Here is a 22,248-nt window from a genome sequence, read left to right as displayed (position 1 = left end):
ACCGATGTCCCTTTATATAGTATACCAATGTCCCTTTATATAGTATACCAATGTTCATTTATATAGTATACCGATGTCCCTTTATATAGTATACCAATGTCCCTTTATATAGTATACCGATGTCCCTTTATATAGTATACCAATGTCCCTTTAAACAGTATACCAATGTCCCTTTATATAGTATACCAATGTCCCTTTATATAGTATACCAATGTCCCTTTATATAGTATACCAATGTCCCTTTATATAGTATACCAATGTCCCTTTATATAGTATACCAATGTCCCTTTATCTAGTATACCTATGTCCCTTTATCTAGTATACCTATGTCCCTTTATATAGTATACCAATGTCCCTTTATATAGTATACCAATGTCCATTTATATAGTGTATCAATGTCCCTTTATATAGTATACCAATGTCCATTTATATAGTATACCTATGTCCCTTTATATAGTATACCAATGTCCATTTATATAGTATAATAATGTCCCTTTATCTAGCATACCTATGTCCCTTTATATAGTATACCAATGTCCCTTTATATAGTATACCAATGTCCCTTTATATAGTATACCAATGTCCCTTTATATAGTATACCGATGTCCCTTTATATAGTATACCAATGTCCCTTTATACAGTATACCAATGTCCATTTATATAGTATACCGATGTCCCTTTATACAGTATACCAATGTCCATTTATATAGTATACCAATGTCCCTTTATATAGTATACCAATGTCCCTTTATATAGTATACCAATGTCCCTTTATATAGTATACCTATGTCCCTTTATACAGTATACCAATGTCCCTTTATATAGTATACCAATGTCCCTTTATATAGTATACCGATGTCCCTTTATATAGTATACCAATGTCCCTTTATATAGTATACCAATGTTCATTTATATAGTATACCGATGTCCCTTTATATAGTATACCAATGTCCCTTTATATAGTATACCAATGTCCCTTTATATAGTATACCTATGTCCCTTTATACAGTATACCAATGTCCCTTTATATAGTATACCAATGTCCATTTATATAGTATAATAATGTCCCTTTATCTAGCATACCTATGTCCCTTTATATAGTATACCAATGTCCCTTTATATAGTATACCAATGTCCCTTTATATAGTATACCAATGTCCCTTTATATAGTATACCGATGTCCCTTTATACAGTATACCAATGTCCATTTATATAGTATACCGATGTCCCTTTATATAGTATACCAATGTCCCTTTATATAGTATACCGATGTCCATTTATATAGTATACCGATGTCCCTTTATATAGTATACCAATGTCCCTTTATATAGTATACCAATGTCCCTTTATATAGTATACCAATGTCCCTTTATATAGTATACCAATGTCCCTTTATATAGTATACCACTGTCCCTTTATATAGTATACCACTGTCCCTTTATATAGTATACCAATGTCCCTTTATATAGTATACCAATGTCCCTTTAAACAGTATACCAATGTCCCTTTATATAGTATACCAATGTCCCTTTATATAGTATACCAATGTCCATTTATATAGTATACCAATGTCAATTTATATAGTATACCAATGTCCCTTTATATAGTATATCGATGTCTCTTTATATAGTATACCGATGTCCCTTTATATAGTATACCAATGTCCCTTTATATAGTATACCGATGTCCCTTTATATAGTATACCAATGTCCCTTTATATACTATACCAATGTCCCTTTATATACTATACCAATGTCCCTTTATATAGTATACCGATGTCCCTTTATATAGTATACCAATGTCCCTTTATATAGTATACCAATGTCCCTTTATATAGTATACCAATGTCCCTTTATATAGTATACCAATGTCCCTTTATATAGTATACCAATGTCCCTTTATATAGTATACCAATGTCCACTTATATAGTATACCAATGTCAATTTATATAGTATACCAATGTCCCTTTATATAGTATACCAATGTCCCTTTATATAGTATACCAATGTCCCTTTATACAGTATACCAATGTCCATTTATATAGTATACCGATGTCCCTTTATACAGTATACCAATGTCCATTTATATAGTATACCAATGTCCCTTTATATAGTATACCAATGTCCCTTTATATAGTATACCAATGTCCCTTTATATAGTATACCTATGTCCCTTTATACAGTATACCAATGTCCCTTTATATAGTATACCAATGTCCCTTTATATAGTATACCGATGTCCCTTTATATAGTATACCAATGTCCCTTTATATAGTATACCAATGTTCATTTATATAGTATACCGATGTCCCTTTATATAGTATACCAATGTCCCTTTATATAGTATACCAATGTCCCTTTATATAGTATACCAATGTCACTTTATATAATATACCAATGTCCCTTTATATAGTATACCAATGTCCCTTTATATAGTATACCAATGTTCATTTATATAGTATACCGATGTCCCTTTATATAGTATACCAATGTTCCTTTATATAGTATACCAATGTCCCTTTATATAGTATACCAATGTCACTTTATATAATATACCAATGTCCCTTTATATAGTATACCAATGTCCCTTTATATAATATACCAATGTCCCTTTATATAGTATACCAATGTCCCTTTATATAGTATACCAATGTCCCTTTATATAGTATACCAATGTCCCTTTATATAGTATACCAATGTCCCTTTATATAGTATACCAATGTCCATTTATATAGTATACCAATGTCAATTTATATAGTATACCAATGTCCCTTTATATAGTATACCAATGTCCATTTATATAGTATACCAATGTCAATTTATATACTATACCAATGTCCCTTTATATACTATACCAATGTCCCTTTATATACTATACCAATGTCCCTTTATATAGTATACCAATGTCCCTTTATATAGTATACCAATGTCACTTTATATAATATACCAATGTCCCTTTATATAGTATACCAATGTCCCTTTATATAATATACCAATGTCCCTTTATATAGTATACCAATGTCCCTTTATATAGTATACCAATGTCCCTTTATATAGTATACCAATGCCCCTTTATATAGTATACCAATGTCCCTTTATATAGTATACCAATGTCCATTTATATAGTATACCAATGTCCCTTTATATAGTATACCAATGTCACTTTATACAGTATACCTATGTCCCTTTATACAGTATACCAATGTCCCTTTATATAGTATACCAATGTCCCTTTATATAGTATATCGATGTCCCTTTATATAGTATACCAATGTCCCTTTATATAGTATACCAATGTCACTTTATATAGTATACCAATGTCCCTTTATATAGTATACCAATGTCCCTTTATATAGTATACCAATGTTCCTTTATATAGTATACCAATGTCCCTTTATATAGTATACCAATGTCACTTTATATAGTATGACACATACAAAACATAAGATCCTGAGGTGTTTACGACTGCACCATAATTAAAGGACAAAAGCCTTACCTTAAGTTTATGCTCCTTCCTGTTGATAATAACAGCAGTAATCTGCTGGTCCATAAATATTAAAATGGTGCATAAGAGAGCAGGGATTACTGTAGGGAACACGGTCCACCAAGGGTTTGGTCCAATAGGATTTACAAACCAACCTCTGTCATCTCTGGTTGGCTTTAATAAAAAAAAAATATATATATTTAAAACAATAAACATATGTTTCTCATTGTTATCTACTGTTGCTCTTTACATGAAAAGTACAAATGAGTTATTGTTATTATTTATTTTTATTGTCATTATTAATTTAAAAGGCCCAATAATTCTAGGGCACTGTAAGTACGACAAGTGTTTAACTCTCCCGGCAACTTCATAGTTCAAGGCTAAAGCAATGAGGTTACAGATTTTTCGGAAATCCCCTAGACTTGCATGGGACCTTAGGTAAATACGCATCCTAATCACTCTAGCAGCAGCCAAGTCTCGGGCTACTAAGTTGCCAGGAGATTTATACAGGTATCCTGCTGCTCGACAAACATTGGAGCTAGAGTACTTAAAAATTGTATAGAGGGAGAGAGCACCCTGCCTGAGAGTGCTTTCAATCTACTAGGGAATAAATGCATAATACTGGGGGGATTTCCAGGTAGTCATTTTAAACACAGTTTAGGGGAAGCTAAAATGAACCAATATAGTCTGAAATTAGAAAATTCTTTTTTCTAATCTCAAACTATTTCTTTCAATAGCACATTGTTCGCATTAGTGTCAGAAATACATGCATATGATGTAAGAGCAATGATGAAAACATCTATAGCCTGAAAGGAGTTTACACAGATGAACCTGGATCATGGAAAAGTATATAAAATAGAAGAACAGATGCAACTAAATGTGTACTTTTTCTCCACAAGACGAATGACGTGGCAGGCTTTTCTATGCCATTAAGCAACTAGACTACACTTTTGTTTAAATTCTCTAAACAGATGTAGTTGTAACATTAACCACAATGCTAGAGAAAAAGGGGCAGATGTGAAAAAAATGGAGTCTCCTTCCACAGTTACCTTAAATTCATTAGGAACTTGAAGCTTTGGTGAGGGCACTCCGATCAAATAATCCAGTATCACCATGCTCAGGATGGTGAGGAACACTGCAAAGTCACTGACCATCGATCGGACCTGAGGACAAATATGACAATTATTAGAAAGATAACATTACAAAGCTTTTTCTACAGATATAGCAGAGCTATTTGCAATAAGGTACCAAAGAACACAGCATGACATTTACTATGTATGGTTGGTACATCCATGGCTCTTATGATGCAGAATTACTATATGTGTGTAGGCACTCAAGGGCAACTTTAGACGTGGCCACAGTAATATTTGTGGTCATCTTTGAACTCCCGATTTGTTCATTTAGGGGTCTGTGATTAAGTGATGAACCATTTTATGACAGGTAGGGCATTGTGTGTCTTACATGTGGTAGTTTACAGTTATGGCCTATATTATATTGGTAAAACTATTCGCCCTACGTATGTATGCTCTATAACTAATAGTAAGGGCTGAGATTGAGTGATCATATGCCCTTTTTAGGGCTTTTAGAAAATATATCTATTAAAGTAAACCGGTCACCCATTCACCTGCATTAAAACCCGATACACCAGGTTATAGTGCGGGTGAACCGGAGACGGATGCGGGATCTCGGACTGCTATACCTACCTGCAGTCCGGAACCCTGATCCCCCAAAGGTCCCCCCTTTTAGCGTTGACCTGCACTCTGGAGGAGGGCCCGCCAGCAGGATTTAAATATTCATAAGCGTTGGTCATGTGAGCGCTCAGTAGGCACGAGCGCTCACGTGACCAGTGCTTAGGAATATTGAAATCCAGCGGGCCTGCCTCCAGAATGCAAGACAGCGCTGAAAAGAGGGGGACCTTTGGGGGATCAGGGTTCTGGACTGCAGGTAGGTATAGCAGTCCGAGACCCCGCATCGGTCTCCTGTTCACCCGCACAATAACCCGATGTATCGGGTTATAGTGCGGGTGAACTTTTTCTTTTAAGCCAGCCACTTATATACACATGCCTCACAAGACTGGGAGTCCATTAGACATACATAACAATGCTAACTTAAATCTAATCTGGTGGTTACCAGGCAGGGTGCTAAAATGACTATTTTCACACCTGTGAATTGGAAATATAAGTGGAAAAGTGGTGGTGGGGGGGTTTGGAGTAGTATAATGTTTTTTTGAAAGATTTGAGAAGGCCTTCAAGAGTGTATAAAAGTGAAAGACACCATCATCAGCATTATTCTGGTGCTCTGAAACATGGACCAATAGAGATGTTTGTGTGAAACTACTATGGGTATTGAACAACAGCCAAAAAACAGAAGTCGCATATAACAGCTTTGTCTTTCAACTAATGGGAAACCCTATGGGGGAGATTTATCAAAACTAGTCCAGAGGAAAAGTTGCCAAGTTGCCCATAGCAACCAATCAGATTGCTTCTTTCATTTTTAACAAGGCCTCTGCAAAATGAAAGAAGCAATCTGATTGGTTGCTATGGGCAACTGGGCAACTTTTCCTTTGACAGGTTTTTATAAATCTCCCCCTATGTTTTGATTTAGTCTTAAATGACCAAAGGAACTAACAATTGCAAGAAAGGAGCCCAGGTCCTCGTCTTCTGTTAAACAAGTGGGTTTTTGTGGGTGTTCACCTATATCGGAGCATGTTTTGAATAATAAAATAAAGACCTACAAAGTCAATGGAGATGGTAAACCTCTGTCTCTTGCTACAACTTGGTTGTGCACAATGGGGGAGATTTATCAAAACCTGTGCAGCGGAAAACTTGCCCAGTTGACCATAGCAACCAATCAGATTGCTTCTTTCATTTTTCATAGGCCTTCATAAAAATGAAAGCAGCAAGCTGATTGGTTGCTATGGGCAACTGGGCGAGTTTTCCTCTGCACAGGTTTTGATAAATCTCCCCCAATGTGTTGGAGGGTTTGTGAGATTGTTGGACAATGTAGCTCACTGCCAAATAACAATAGGCTCCATATTTCGTCATCTATAATAAGGAAATTCTCGCTTGTAAATATTAACTCTTGTATCTTACACAGTATAAGAGAGCACAAGTTCCACATGACCTACCTTGGTAGGAAAGTAGCGACTTGTTTTAAACGTTTTCAACGTGCCGGACAGTGCAAATGTGGTAAAAAACAAGATGCTGGACCAGAAGAGGACATCTGGAGTGTACGGCCCATGGTGTCCGCAGGCAGGTCCTACAAACTCTCCCTGCATCATTTTACAATTCTAAAAAATAAAATATGTGACCAATCATTTCCTCACATTCAAATATAGTATATGAATAGATACACAACCCATATGCTCAATCCTAAATCCACACATAATGTCAACATACAGTGGTCCCTCAACATACGATGGTAATCCGTTCCAAATGGACCATCGTTTGTTGAAACCATCGTATGTTGAGGGATCCGTGCAATATAAAGTATAGGACAGTGGTCTACAACCTCCGGACCTCCAGATGTTGCAAAACTACAACACCCAGCATGCCCGGACAGCCAACGGCTGTCCGGGCATGCTGGGAGTTGTAGTTTTGCAACATCTGTAGGTCCGCAGGTTGAAGACCACTGGTAGAGGAAGTTGTACTCACCTGTCCCCGCCGCTCCCGACCGTCACCACTGCCCTGGATGTCGCTTTCCATCGCTGTCGCCGCATCCGGCAAGGCCTCTGCTTTCCCGGAATCTTTGCTCTCCATCGCCGCCATCACGTCCCTATGCACGCCGCTCCTATTGGATGACGGGACGGCGTGCGCTGCGACGTGATGACGACGATGGGGAGCGCCGACGATGCAGAGGATCCCGAAGAGGAAGCTCCGGAGCCCCGAGGACTGGTAAGTGATCGTCAGCGGACCACACGGGGCACCGTAAACGGCTATCCGGCGTCAGCTGAAGCAGTCTGCGCTGCCGGATAGCCGTTTATGCGATGGCCCCGACATACAAAAGCATCGTATGTTGATGCTGCCTTCAACATGCCTCTGAGAGGCCATCGTATTTTGAAATTATCGTATGTCAGGGCCATCGTAGGTTGGGGGGTCACTGTAACCATAAATATTTATTCTATAATCTTTACAAAATATATACATTCATAAAAAATGATAAGACAGGGACAACCCCCTCCCTGAATGCCCTTCTTAAAAATACATATATCCCTAAAAAAACAAAGGTATCCCACCCTTGCTGTAAATGTTGCTAGCATATAGCAAAGATTGCACCACACATCAGGCAAAAATGCAATGGGGTTTATTTACTAAGAGTGGAGGTTTCTTTGTGGGTTTTGATTTCCGACTGGTATTTTCCCAAGGTATTTACTAAGGTTTCCCTACATTTTGCACTTTTCCCTACATTTTGCTTTTTTTTTTTACAACTGTTCTGATCCGTCGGGTTTTCCTCAGCTCAAATCCACCACATTTTCTGTGGAAACCATAGTAAATATGTTGGTATTTTTCAAAACTGTCAGGGCCACGCCCATTTTATGCCGTGACCACGCCCCTTTTTTGTTTTTTTCTTGTAAAATGGAGGGTTGTGGGTTTTTTTGGGTCGCAAATTGTGTCGCAAGGGACGTCCGACACAATTTGGGTGCAAAACCTGACAAAAAAGAGTCGGGATCATGTAAGAAAATAAACCCCAGTATCTACAAACTACTACATGCAATCTATACCCAGAATTGTAAATGGAGTCCCATCTCAGTATAGCTAACTAGATATGGCACATAGCTGATTCCTCGCTCTTTTAAGTACAAACATATTAATAAAATTCAGGTGCCATTACAGATTGTATGATACTCAGTACATTACCTGGGGGATGTCATCCATGCCAGATCATGTGGGGCCCCTGAAAACACCTCAACGTACATTTCGTACATCCACCTTCCTTAGGGGGTGTGTTTTACTATTGATTGACAAGATTGAAACCACCCGTATAATATTGTGTAGATCCCCATCATGTTGAGCCATTATACCAGAAGGCTCAATGATCACAGAAGCACTGAACACAGATTTCTCTTTATTAGGACAACACGTTTTGAGACCAATCCGGTCTTTTCATCAGGTCAGTGTAGATAGTCCAAGAAAGAGCGCTACCTTTTTATCACAAACAAAAGGTGCAAACTACACATAGATAAACCAGTTCTTCAAACATTTTAGATGTGTTATTTATATTCTTATGGGTTGTATGAATTAACTATGATAAATTGTTACAAAAACAAAATGGACACCGGCATCTCTAAAAATGTAGCAATTCTGGGTCATAGGGTCAGCCAGTAAATGATCAGATAACGACTGGGAAAACCAAATGTATTTAATATACACCAACTTATGTACATAAAAGATGTCATTGTGTCTGTCTTTTTGTAGGTATAGAATTGAAGTGTTTCTGTAACGTCATATAACTCATCATAAGCTGAAGTCCAGTGTGATGTTATTTCATATACTTACACTGACTGTGAGGTTGGCCCATTCATCTTCAGAAAGGCTGATGTTATTATCCTTCCAGTACTGCAATGTGTTATTGGATGGAACATCTGGAGCTGCACATTTACAGCTAAACAGAATAAATAGAATGCATTTGTTGGCTTTCTGTATAAACTTGGTAATAACTGTCAATACTTTAAAAAACCTCAAAAACTCATTCAGATCTTACTCTCAAAGGATTGTTTACCTTTAGCTCCCACAGCACCTACACCTAAGGTAAACCAACCAGTTTCCCTAGCACACAGGTGAATATAGCAGTGCATAATGCTGGCATCACTCCCTATACAGGTATCCACAAGCGCAGTATGCAAATACCAGACTTCTGCAGAGGAGATCAGTTTGTAGCTCTTCAAGCACGTAGATGAAATGGTGTGCATTAACCCATCAATGACATCTTCCAAATTTGCAGACCCATTTAATTTTTTCAGAACTTTAGTGGGGCTTTATTAAAGAGGTACTCCGGTGCTTAGACATCTTATCCCCTATCCAAAGGATAGGGGATAAGATGCCTGATCGCAGGCTGTCACGCCCCCTCCCATAGGCTTGCATTGAGGGGCAGAGCGTGACATAACACAGAGGCGGAGGCGTGACGTCACACGCCGCCTGCCCCGTGGCCGCCGGTATTCAGACCCGGAGCGAATATGCTCCGGGGACTGATTTTAACTGGGGTGCTGCGTGCAAGATCACGGGGGTCCCCAGCGGTGGGACCCCCGCGATCAGGCATCTTATCCCCTATCCTTTGGATAGGGGATAAGATGTCTACGCGCCGGAGTACCCCTTTAAAGGGGTACTCCCGTGGAATTTTTATTTTTTTTAATCAATTGGTACCAGAAAGTTAAACAGATTTGTAAAATACTCCTATTAAAAAATCTTAATCCTTCCAATACAGTTTATAGGCTGTATACTACAGAGGAAATGCTTTACTTTTTAGTTTTCTCTGATGTCATGACCACAGTGCTGTCTGCTGACCTCTGCTGTCCATTTTAGGAACTGTCCAGAGCAGCATTTGTTTGCTATGGGGATTTTCTCCATCTCTGGACAGTTCCAAAAATGGACAGCAGAGGTCAGCAGAGAGCACCATTCTATAACTTGTATATGGCATTTTTCATTAAATTTCAACTCTTCATTTCTAATTTTCTGTTCTTCTTGAGCTAAAGGGTGGAGCATTATATCCATGATGTCTCCTTTACATTGCACAAGCAGAAAAAAGAATCCTGCTCCCCTGTATCTCTACAGCACACCCCTAGAAGTAACAGCAGCAGGGAGGACATTTTAGAGCAGTACTGAGCATTACATTCCAGCATTGTTGTGGAATCTAATACTAACTACAACTAACTCTTGCAGTGCCTCTGTAGCCTCATTCTGCTTCTTCTTCTCTCCAGCCTCTTCCTCGCCTTTCTCTTTAGTCCTCTTCCCTCTACTTCAACATCTATGGGCACTTGTGACCTGATACCTTAATGAACTAACAATTTGCTACAAATTCTTCAGAGTAAAAGATGATTTTAGGAAGGAGGAGGGGGCAGAAAAGGAGCAGAGTTCATACCATGCCATAACACCGTCCGCAGTGGAAACTCAGTGAACATAGTTTTATACAGCTCTTTTTCAGTTCAATACTAGCTGTATACCACTTGGGCTCCTCAATGAGAATATGTTATTCCCACTTGCCTGTTTCTAAAGCATCTTTCTAGTCAATCAGCAGTCTGCTCTGTACCAAAGAGGAGCAATACTCCAGAAGTAGCTGGATGGCTCTTCCCTAGGGTCGGGTCACATTTAAAATACGCTGCGGATCCACCAATGACCCGACCCTATATTGTGCCTCCAGCTGTTCCCCCTGTGTCCTGCTCACAGCGGGAATGCACAGCTCCGAGCAGCCACACAAGCATGCGAGTTGCCCTGTGTACTCACAGACATCGCAGCCGCTCCGCGATGTCTGATTACACTGCACATGGACGCAGTGACTCGCAGGCCTGTGTGGCTGCTCGGAGTGGCGCATTGCCGCTGTGAGCAGGAAACGTGGGGGAACAGCTGGAGGCACAATATAGGGTCGTCATCGGCAGATCTGCAGCGTAAAATATGCTGCGGACCCGTTATGTGTGACCTTACCCTTAATGAGAATCATAAACTCTTCTCCACCTTTCCCTATAATGTTTTCTTTTGTTAAATTGGAAAACAGATATGAGGTCTTGGCCCCAAAAATGGTCAAGCAGTTCATTTGGCAGTGAGAAGCAGAATTTTTGACCATGTTCTGCACACATGTCAATTCAATGCTACAGACGGATAATTTTACTGCCCAACCTTCTGTCCATAGCTTACTTTGTGCTATAATTCTCCATTGCACATCATGTGATACAAACATTGCCAGTAAAGTACAACACTTACTAATAAAGAGTTAGCTTGTCCAGCTGACTGTGCATGTGAACAGGATATGTCTCTCCCAAATGTATCAGCTTCTCTATGGCTTCATAGATAAAAATAATACAAATCAGCGAGGCGAATGCTTCCTCTGTAAAACGTGTGATGTAACAAACCAAAGAGCTGGCATCAGTGGCAACCAGAACAAGGCAGAGGAAAGCTGTCCAGAGTCCGATGCACGCTCTCAGCGATAGATATGACAGCTCGTTTTCTCTAGAAATGAAGCCAGACGGACAAAAGTTAATATAATGGAAAGAGGCAGGCAGTGCTTGCATAAAAGCGTGAACATAATATTAAAAGACAAACAGGACCTATGAATCAGGTAAGAATGCTGGGAGAAAGGTCCACTAGAGCTCTTAAATTTGCAGGGACTTTTTATGCGATCCAACTAGAGCTGCAACAAACCATTAATTGCACAATCGTTTCGTTGGCAATAAATTAATTGATGAATCGGGGAAAAACGGCAAAATTACCAAAAGAGGGGTTTTTTTGTGCTTATTTTAAAAATAGGTGAAAGGAATGTCCAGCACGTAAGCACAATGCAAAAAGATGATTTATTTGGAATTCACACAGCAAACAGCAACAGGGATCACAGAGTAGAGTGACGCGTTTCAGCAACCTTGGTCGCCTCAGTCGCCTTACGGCTAAGGCGACCAAGGTTGCTGAAACGCGTCACTGTACTCTGTGATCCCTGTTGCTGTTTGCTGTGTGAATTCCAAATAAATCATCTTTTTGCATCGTGCTTACGTGCTGGACATTCCTTTCTCCTATTACCTCGTCTCGTGGTGTCCGCACGAGTCCGCGCACGAAGGCTGTGGTGGTGAGCTGAACGACTTCCATTTTATTATTTTAAAAATATGTACAGTAGCTTTTGGCTGTCTGGGAATTGTGGGAGGTGTAGTTTTGCAACAAATGGTGGCACCCTGGTTGGAAAACACTGTCTTATCATTTTTATGCAAAACTTTCACCTCTGTATGAGGTATGGAGGTGCAGGACCCATCAGTTGGGGCATAATATGATCTATGCATTTTTATGCATAGTCACAGCACCGATTAGTACTATCTTCAATCGACTTCTCTGGTCTTCCTTCTGGCAGACCAGAGAAGAAGACTGCAGCAGTGTGGCAGGAGGCCGGTGAGGAGACCTCTGTTATTCTTAGAATGCCGTGAACAGTATTGATCACTGTATCTTAAGAGATAATGTCAGCCATTAGCAGCAGGTCCCCAGCTGATAAGTGTCCAATTACAATATACAGTTTTTTACTATAAATAAATATATATTTTACAGAAATGCTTTATATTGCCATAACCTGATATCTATAATCTTTTTTTTTTTTTATTCACAGAGCTGTGTATTGATTTGCTTTTTTCACACAGTTATCTGTAGTTTTTATTGCTAGCATCTTATAGTAGATGGGATTATTTGATCGCTTTGATTTGACCAGAATAGAACAATTATTTATTATTATTATATATCGGTGTTCACCAGACGGGATCATTACCAATATATTTAAATAGTCTCTGCTTGTTTCTGCGTCAATTGTAAAATTTGTCAAATATTATTCCATTTTGTTTGTTTAGATTTTTTACTTCAAAAATGGGAAAAGGGGGTGATCTACATTGGAAATTTTTTTTTTCCTAGGACACTTTAGTATGAATCCTAGTGAAGGATTCTTATCATGGCAGCCAAGGAGGCTTTCAGAAGGCTGCTAGAGCAACTGATCGGTACTGCATGATTGTGTTGCAGGTAGCCACTCATAGAGGTTATCGGCATGTGCTGGCCAACTGACTAGATGCCGCCGTTGCCAGACAGCAAAATCTAGATGGTTACATGACCAACATCAAAGCTAGCTCCTATACTGGTCATTGACCTCGGATATTAGCTGCCAGGTATAGAGACTCCTCGCCCGAGCATGCTCAAAACATTCCTGCTGCTATGTCGTAAACATGGTGCAGAACATTAAGGGGTTAAGGCACAAAAAGGGAATATATTGTTAAGTGGCTGATTTAGTTGTCTTAAAGGGGTATTCCGGGCAAAAACATTTTATCTCCTTTACAAAGGATAGGGGATAAGAAGTCTGATCGCGGGGGCCCCGCTACTGAGACCCCCCGTGATCTCCCTGCAGCACCCGCATTCTATGCGGGTGCTGAATCTCCAGTTTTGGAAACCTCCGGGTTTCCGGGACTGGGGACGTGGCGTCACACCACGCCCCCTCCATTCATGTCTATGGCAGGGGGCGTGATGGCCGTCATAGAAATGAATGGAGGGGGCGTGGTGTGACGTCACGTCCCCAGTCCCGGAGGTCTCCAAAACTGGAGATGCAGCACCTGCATAGAATGCGGGTGCTGCAGGGAGATCGCGGGTCTCAGTAGCGGGCCCCCCGCGATAAGACATCCTATCCCCTATCCTTTGGATAGGGGATAAAATGTTTTTGCCCAGAATACCCCTTTAACTCAACCTGATCAGCTTTTCTCTTGCTGAAAATAAAACCAAAGCAGAAACTATCACAAGCAGCAACCAAAGGCAGCATGAGCCTTTAGGGGAGGACACTTAAGGGGGAATTTATCAGAAATTTATGCCAGATTTTCCGCAAATTTTTGTGCAAATATTTTTACTTTTTTGGTGGATTTACACTGCACTAGCGTGTTGTGGTGTAAAAGGTGGGACAAATCAAATTTACTATGATTTACACCAGTGCACTAATAAATCTTTTAAGATGAACAGCAGTGGGGGGTATTATTAAGAGCAGTGTGTGATACATCTGTCTTAGAAAAATCCCCTTTTAGAATCTGGGGAAGTCTAAGCATTCTAGGCAGTCATTGCGAAGTATTTGCCTCCAGGTTAGAACAATAATCCTTCGATAAAATTATCCAATTACTTTTCATCCTGTGTAACGAATAGCTGTAATTCCTAATAGACTTTTGCTATACTTTTGTTAAACCCCTTGATTTACAGTTTAAAGTCTACAAATCAATCATGTACTTGAACCTTGTCAAGTCCACTGTGGTGGTATACAGAGGCTAAAATCTCTAAATCGTGTCCAAGTATGTGGACTGAAATTTTTTTATTTTAATTTTTATTTATTAATGTTATGTTTTTGTTTTGAATTGGGTATACTCGAAGAAGTTGGAACAAATTTATTTGAAAATCATACTTTGAGAGAACATTTGACTTACTTGCAAAACTTGAAAAGAATTTTCTCAAAAACCAACACAGGTCCTGTACTTCCCAAAATGGTAAGAGGTTGTCCAGCAAACAAGGAATAAGCAATTCCTGTCATAGAAGCACCAAACAGGGATTCTATTGCACTCTGTAGGGGCACAGACATTAGTTTATTCAATGTGCATCTCATGGAAGACAACACATCAATAGAAATCTTATTAAGAAGACAACATGCACTTCAATGGAAGCAGCCTGGATGTGACTAGCCCTTCCACAGAAGGGATTCAATTACAGTATTACATTTATGACCTGGTAAATTTCCATTGTTATGTAACAGGCTCGGAGGCGCGTATTTGAAAATATATACTGATCTGTACATTACAATAACTAGGATCGAGGAAGCAGCTGAGCTGTAAAGCCATAAATTGGTTATTACACAGGCGATAGCAGACACGTTCAGAGCTCCAATAAAGCCAGAGATCGAGATTATCCCGATTAGAGGTAAATGATGCCAATTATGGCCGAGTAATCTAATGAGGCTTTCTATGCTGACTTGTAACCAACAAGAAGATAGGTGAGGATGGAGCTAGTCAGAATAAGGCACATGTAATTTCCTTACTATTCGACCTTCGGTAGCTTCTCCAAGCAAACCCCCAAATGTGATGACCGGAGACATGCAAGCACAGTATAAGAAGAGGAAAGAAGCCACACACTGCAAGCTCAGCGCGTCCCTGTAGTCACTCCAGTACCAAGGAGCTTTTCTTTTTATGTCTACCACCAGACCGCCAAACAGCCTGCAATGAATAAGAAGAAGAAAGTGTGCTTCACTGCCAAGCAGAACACCACAGGCAAAGCTATACTCTGGGAAGTCTGGAAGTCGTGTATCCACAGCTGTCCTCTGAGAAGAACTCTACTGTCACGTTGGCCAGCCGCTGACTGACAACATGCACAATGGCTCTGATCAGATGCACTGTGTGGACCTAAAGCGTACAGTGTAGGCGACTGTAAACTATCACATAGGCTTTCTGCACTTCCTATATACAGGGTGATTCTAAAGGGGTAGTCTGGTGAAAAAAAAACTCATCCTCTATCCACAGGATAGGGGATAAGTGTCTGATTGCGGTTGGGTGGGTGACCGAACACCGGGACCCTTCTCGATCTCCTGCCCGGAACCCCTGCTGTCTGAGAGGAGCACGTGCTACAGACAGCACTTTTCCATTCATTTCTATGGGAGGGGAGGAGATGCCCTAGTACAGCACTCTGTTCTCTTTGGCATTCCAATAGAGAATGAATGGAGCGCATGCCGTCTGTAGCATCTCTGAGAGAGCCAGCGAGCCAAGCAGAAGACTGTGGGGTATCAACAGTGAGACCCCGCATGATCAGACACTTATCCCCTATCTTGTAGATAGGGGATACATTGTTTTTCGCCAGACTACCAGACTACCCCTTTCAACTAAAATCACAGGTAAAAGTCTGTGATTGCTCACTAGAACTAAAGCCCTGCATCTTCTTTATGTGGGGTTACATCAAAGACTCAGTGTATGTGCCCCCCCCCTCCCCAGCCACAGGGTCTGAACGACTTGAAACAACGAATCACTGAAACTGTGGAGTCTGAGGATTTGCTTGCTGTGACTGGACAGAACTGGATGACACCTAGATATCTGCCAGCAATGGAAATCACTTTGAATAAAACCTGAATTGATAGTGCATCATTTCATGTTAACACATTCCTGTAATGTTGTCTTGGTCATAAATACTGTGGCTATTGTAGTTGACTGAATTCCCAGCTACAGCGTACACAGGAACAGAAAGTCTAGACAATGCCGTGTCACCAATGGAAATCACTTTAAATAAAATTTTCTATCACTTTGCACCATCCTTTTTGAATCACCCTGTATATGTTATAATTATAACACAGTATACATTTCTACTTATAGACATAGCACTTATATGTTGTCAAATACAGACTTTTTTAACACATTATTTGGTTCTCTGGGTAATAAATCATACACATATCATATCAACATCAGTATATAACCTTTGTACATATGTAGTCGACTGGGGCATCTCTGTGATATCACATATAAAATATGCAGCCCTAAAGAGAACAAAACCTTCCCTGCAGCTGTAGGCAGAACATATATGTAAGTGACTTATATCATTAAGCAAGTCTGTACAATTTAATGCTGCATTATCATGTTTTATTCACCATTCAGAGCCAATATAGTGCGGCAGGGAGGAAAATCACAAGTAACCTGCTCTCTAGCATTGTATTTCCCAACCAGTGCGCCTCCAGCTGTTGCAAAACTACAACTCTTAGCATGTCCGGACAGCCAACGGCTGGAGGCACACTGGTTGGAAAACACTGCTGTAGCATGATGTTGGATGCCTATCATTCCCTATATCTCAGTGTAAACACGGTACATTAAGGTAGTGCAATACTGGGGTTATGTGGTTCCTTTTGGTGTACTGTTAAACGTAAGGGCTAACTGAGAATTTTTTTAAATAGTTCAAACACTAGTTTAATAAAAATAGACTTTTGGGCAAAACATCTACAGTGCATTATACCTAACGCACAGCCTGTGGGGACAGTATATGAAACCAGGGGGGGGGTATCAGTTTTGCTAAGATTATTCTTTATTCATTTTAGATGATCAAATAATCTGAATTCTAAATAATTAATAATCACCAAATGATTGAAAATAATTTTACTTTCTGCAGGATAAGGGATAAGTGTCAGATCCGACTGCTGTTACACATTTTATACTACTCCTTTAAAGACAAAGATCCGAAAGTAAGAAATCATGGAAATGAAAGAGTTACTGTCATTTGAGGAAAACTCTTCATATGTCTTCCAAATATGTTAAAAATTGCAATTGCACTGGGTCTCAGTCCTAAAACCGTAGCGAGAACATCCCAGCACTCACCAAGTTGGATGCAATAACTGAAGTGTTTTTTCTGGTCATAGTTGTGATAGAGACATTATGGGGGGGGGACTTCTCATTGGTTTTACCCTGGTTTTGTGGTACGAGCAGACACATTGGATAAGCAAATCGTAGCGCATGCGCGGTGTACTCGCACACATCGTGGCCACTCCCCCTGCTCCCTGAGCTAGGCCGAGAGCAGCCGCGACTCCTTTAAAGACAAAGATATCCGAAAGTAAGAAATCATGGAAATGAAAGAGTTACTGTCGTTTTAAGAAAATTCAACATATGTCGTCCAGACATGTCAAAAATTGCGATCACACTGGGCCTCAGTCCTAAAACCGTAGTGAGAATATCCCAGCACTCACCAAGTTGGGTGCAATAACTGAAGTTATTGCATCCAATAACTTCAGCGACTCGCGAGTCTTCAGTGACTCACACATCTTCAGCGACTCACACGTCTTCAGCGACTCACACGTCTTCAGCGACTCACACGTCTTCAGCGACTCACACGTCTTCAGCGACTCACACGTCTTCAGCGACTCACACGTCTTCAGCGACTCACACGTCTTCAGCGACCCACACGTCTTCAGCGACCCACACGTCTTCAGCGACCCACACGTCTTCAGCGACCCACACGTCTTCAGCGACTAACATGTCTTCAGCGACTCACACGTCTTCAGCGACTCACACACCGCAGTGTGTCTGCTCGTAGGGCCGGATTGCTGCTACGAGCTGGCACAGCTGGGGGCACACTGTAGGGTCCATCGTTGGCGGATCCACCCGGGTGACCCTACTCATAAAAGGTTTTTCAAAAGGAACATACCAAGTGGTGATATCATGCAGTGCCCAGAAATTTATGATGTGCAACTTTCCAGTTTGTTGCATCTCTTGTCACAACTGCGCTAACTTAGGCGCAAATCTACACCAGCCCTGACATACGTCTTCAGCGACTCGTGCGTCTTCAGCGACTCACACATCTTCAGCGACTCAAACATCTTCAGCGACTCAAACATCTTCAGCGACTCAAACATCTTCAGCGACTCACACATCGCAGTGTGTCTGCTCGTAGGGCCGGATTGCTGCTACGAGTTGGCACAGCTGGGGGCACACTGTAGGGTCCATCGTTGGCGGATCCGCCCATGCGACCCTACTCATAAAAGGTTTTTAAAAAGAAACATACCAAGTGGTGATATTATGCAGTGCTCAGAAATTTATGATGTGCAACTTTCCAGTTTGTTGCATCTTTTGTCGCAGCTGCGCTAACTTAGGCGCAAATCTACACCAGCCCTGACATGGATTACAAAACTAACTGCAAACAGCATTATTATAAAGACTCATTTTGTTGCACAGGATAAAAATGTGCACAAAAATTTGCAGAGGGATACCATACAAAGTGGAGTACTGAAGTAAGAAATTTGATCAGCACTAGATTTATCACATGCCCTGCGCCATGTAATAAATGTGATGCAGGTACACAGTTTCCACCACATGAATTAATGGGGTAAAAGGAAGGTCACCTACACCTATCCGCGCAGCAGGTCTTCCTCAGCTGCGGCACTAAAACATGTACTGTCTGTACCAGTACTGTGACCAGATGTGAATAAACACTTCAGTTATCGCATTCAACTTGGTTAGTGCTAAGATTTTCCTACTAATGTTATTATTGGCTTTGATGCCACCACATGCATCACCATCGTAATTGTGCTAACACTTGTCTACTATCAGTACTGAGACCAGCTGGGATCGAGAGTTATAAGCCAGTGAAGTGTGCAGCAGCACTGCCTTACCGTTTACCTGATCCATCCCTTTCAATTCATAGACTAATACAGTGAAAAAGTCAGATTTCATTGACAGCAGGGGAGTGAAGCGCATGCTGTCACTTACTTCATTGGCTTATAATTCGCAATCACAGCAGGTCTCAGGACTGAGAATTGGTGAAATCTAACAAAAACACTAAAAAATGTTCATATGACTCAGGAGTAATGCTGCTATCGGTGCTTCTTCCTTACTCACACAGTGATAACTCCATCACAGCAGGCCGCCCACTGTTAGAGTAGGCACTATTAGACAAAATGTACAAAGGGAATGCCATGTGTTCATGTTGATATGGAACTTTGCTGAGTGCATATGTACAGATCCTTGATAGTCAATGTACATATCTGTTGTAACATCAATGATGTAGTTAATGAAGTTAAGTTAATGGAAGTTAAGTTAATGTAAGTTAAAATTAAACCTATTTTAAACTGTTAAACTAACATGTATTGTTAAAGTAATTTTACTACTCTTCTGTGATCTTTTGCGCTTTCCTTTTGATGCAGACGGTCTACTCTGTTGTCTTCACTGCCCCACATCCTGTCTAGCGTACATCTTTCTGTTTCTGTGTACACTATAGCTGGGAATTCAGCCAACTATATCTCCCTCCAACCATGTGGGAATGGTTATACTTAAGAAATTGCAGTGGAAGGGAGATAGGGTTGTCTGAGTCCCCAGTCATCTTTACTCAAAATGTAAAAATAATGCTTGACCTTGTGTTTTCATTTAGACAAAGTTTATTTCCGGACCAATCAGATAATGTTGTTTAACCATCCCATGAAACTAAAAAGAATAATGGGAAGGTTTTATTAACCATGTAATAACTTATTGGGGCACCTTTTCTTAGGATTTGGTATTATGCCATTTCTCGGTTAGTCCTCCACGAAATGTATGAATAAATGTGTAACTGAGCCTTTACCTTGTCAGTAAGGTGTGTTTCCACACTGTGGTCACTGACTGGATAGTGTCATAATGCATAACTCTTTGTCAATTAATTCACACAATACCAAATGGAATAATGGAGGAATGGCACAATGCAGAGATCGAAGAATGCAAGTGTTTACTAGAAATCATTTATTGAGATTGTAAACATGGTCCCTCCACATTATCAGGTGATATTTCAAATGGTTGACAACTATATCAGAGGGGACATAGCTCTTTGCGATAGTTAAAAAAAAAATGATACATAGAAAATATTGCATAGAAATTGCTTTAAAATTTAAATGTGCATGTACGTGATCTGATAAATGGCACATATTATAGACAATTTATTCTCATTGCACTGATCATATCTCTTTTGTACAATATGGCATCCGATGACTGTCCTGTGTATAGTTTGCTATCTCTGAGACTGCGGTAATCAGAATAATCCCGGCATTTCACACCTTTTTCCTGAGCTTCCATTGCTCTGATAGTTCACATAATTACGAGTCACATTCACTGACCTCCCTGTGCGCTGCAGTTCAGGTCCACTCTGCTCTGGCTCCGGCTCAGGATCCACATGACAGACATTTCCATTGGGGACTCCCGGCATCTTCCTTTTCTCCTGTGGGATGATTATGTAACAAAACGTTACAGTACTGTACATGGCAATTATATAGGAAATACATAACTGCTTAACCATATGATATGGGCATCGTGATGTTCATGACTCCAACTTATCTCCAGTTCATTACATCGATAAATAATCAACCCAATAGTTATAAAATATGGCAAATGAATGTAATCAGGATGTTAAGCTATTATTCACCATGCATCTTAGATATCAATGCAAATGTCATGGGTTTTTCACCATTTAATTCCCCCCCCCCCCCCCCCCCCCCCCCCCCACAGCTGTCACACCAAATATTTAGAACACATAAATTAAGGGTCTTCGGAGATACATCTTCCAATATGTATCCAACAGAACAGAGTGCATGCATGTATGTGATCAGGGATAAAGCTATAGGGGGTGCAGAAACAGTAGATGCAGCTACACCCTGATGACTAAGGAGGCCAAAAACTCCTCTGCCCCATAAGAAGGCACCAATATTATACATGACACAACACAGGCATGGAGCCTTGTTACAGATATTGCACTGGGGCCTATGATATTCAAAAATGACTTTGAATGTTTTAATGTGTCAATAAAATCTGCTTGACACATAAATATCGGACTGATGCCTGAAAGTGATCGTTGGAGAGAAGCGCCAGTGCAAATAATTTTTTCCTGCTATACAAATTGTCTTCACGCTATACCGGACCCCGCCCCCCGTGAGGAGACCAGTCCAGAAATTTGCAGGCTGCAGCTCGAGATCCAACGTCTGTACCCCATATGGAGGGGTTATATGCATGAACCCAAGGTTCGCCTCAGGTAAGCGCAACACCTACACAAAAGGAACTTTGGGACCCTACCACACAGAATTACACAAGGCGCTGTCTCCCCCCCCCCCCCCTTTTTTTTTCTCTTATATCTGACACTCACTTGAGAAGGAACATTCTTTGGTGGCTCAATTCTGATCGATGGGTCCCATTCTCCCGGTGGGAGCACCGTCACTTGATCCAAGAATTCGTCAATCCCAGCTAACAGGTCTCCTCTGTCTTTTGCTTTGTAAGCAACATCATGGAAAATCTTTAAAAGCATTATTAGCTTATTATAGTAACTGGTAAGGACGGCAATGACATTATACACAATCCTGTCACTAGGGTCAGATTTGGCTTTTTAAAGTTAATATTAATACTTAATCATACAGGCTGCTCTGAAATTGACAAATTGAGATCCCTGCCATTCAAGATGCCCTTTGCTTAGCAGCCTCCACAAAACGCTATGGTTCATGGTGAATCACTCCGATGCTTAGAATAGACTGTGTATTAAATATTGATCGAGAACAATAAAACCATTTTAGTTCCTAGGCCCTCTCAGTCAAAGAAAGTAAAAACAA

General features: G+C 40.4%; 1 protein-coding gene and 1 long non-coding RNA gene across 3 annotated transcripts in view; one reads left to right on the top strand and one right to left on the bottom strand.

The window, feature by feature from the left end:
* Positions 1-22,248, bottom strand: part of LOC130358828 (electroneutral sodium bicarbonate exchanger 1) — a 223,036-nt gene that overhangs the window by 38,394 nt on the left and 162,394 nt on the right. The window contains exons 10-18 of the mRNA XM_056562680.1: positions 21,792-21,938; positions 20,773-20,873; positions 15,208-15,382; positions 14,603-14,736; positions 11,394-11,639; positions 8,979-9,084; positions 6,611-6,772; positions 4,533-4,646; positions 3,496-3,657 (exon numbers count right to left, since the gene is read on the bottom strand). Coding sequence (XP_056418655.1) covers positions 3,496-3,657; positions 4,533-4,646; positions 6,611-6,772; positions 8,979-9,084; positions 11,394-11,639; positions 14,603-14,736; positions 15,208-15,382; positions 20,773-20,873; positions 21,792-21,938 — 1,347 coding nt within the window. The remainder of the gene's footprint in view (positions 1-3,495; positions 3,658-4,532; positions 4,647-6,610; positions 6,773-8,978; positions 9,085-11,393; positions 11,640-14,602; positions 14,737-15,207; positions 15,383-20,772; positions 20,874-21,791; positions 21,939-22,248) is intronic.
* The window catches only part of LOC130358832 (uncharacterized), a 124,389-nt gene continuing 115,340 nt past the window's right edge, over positions 13,200-22,248 (top strand). For both annotated transcript variants that reach the window (XR_008889661.1, XR_008889662.1), the window contains exons 1-2: positions 13,200-13,315; positions 17,310-17,382. This is a non-coding gene — a long non-coding RNA (uncharacterized LOC130358832). The remainder of the gene's footprint in view (positions 13,316-17,309; positions 17,383-22,248) is intronic.

The sequence above is a fragment of the Hyla sarda genome, chromosome 2, assembly GCF_029499605.1.
Source record: "Hyla sarda isolate aHylSar1 chromosome 2, aHylSar1.hap1, whole genome shotgun sequence".
Lineage (NCBI taxonomy): Eukaryota > Metazoa > Chordata > Amphibia > Anura > Hylidae > Hyla > Hyla sarda.
Note: the sequence above shows the minus strand (reverse complement) of the source record. Positions and strands in the feature narration are given on the sequence as shown.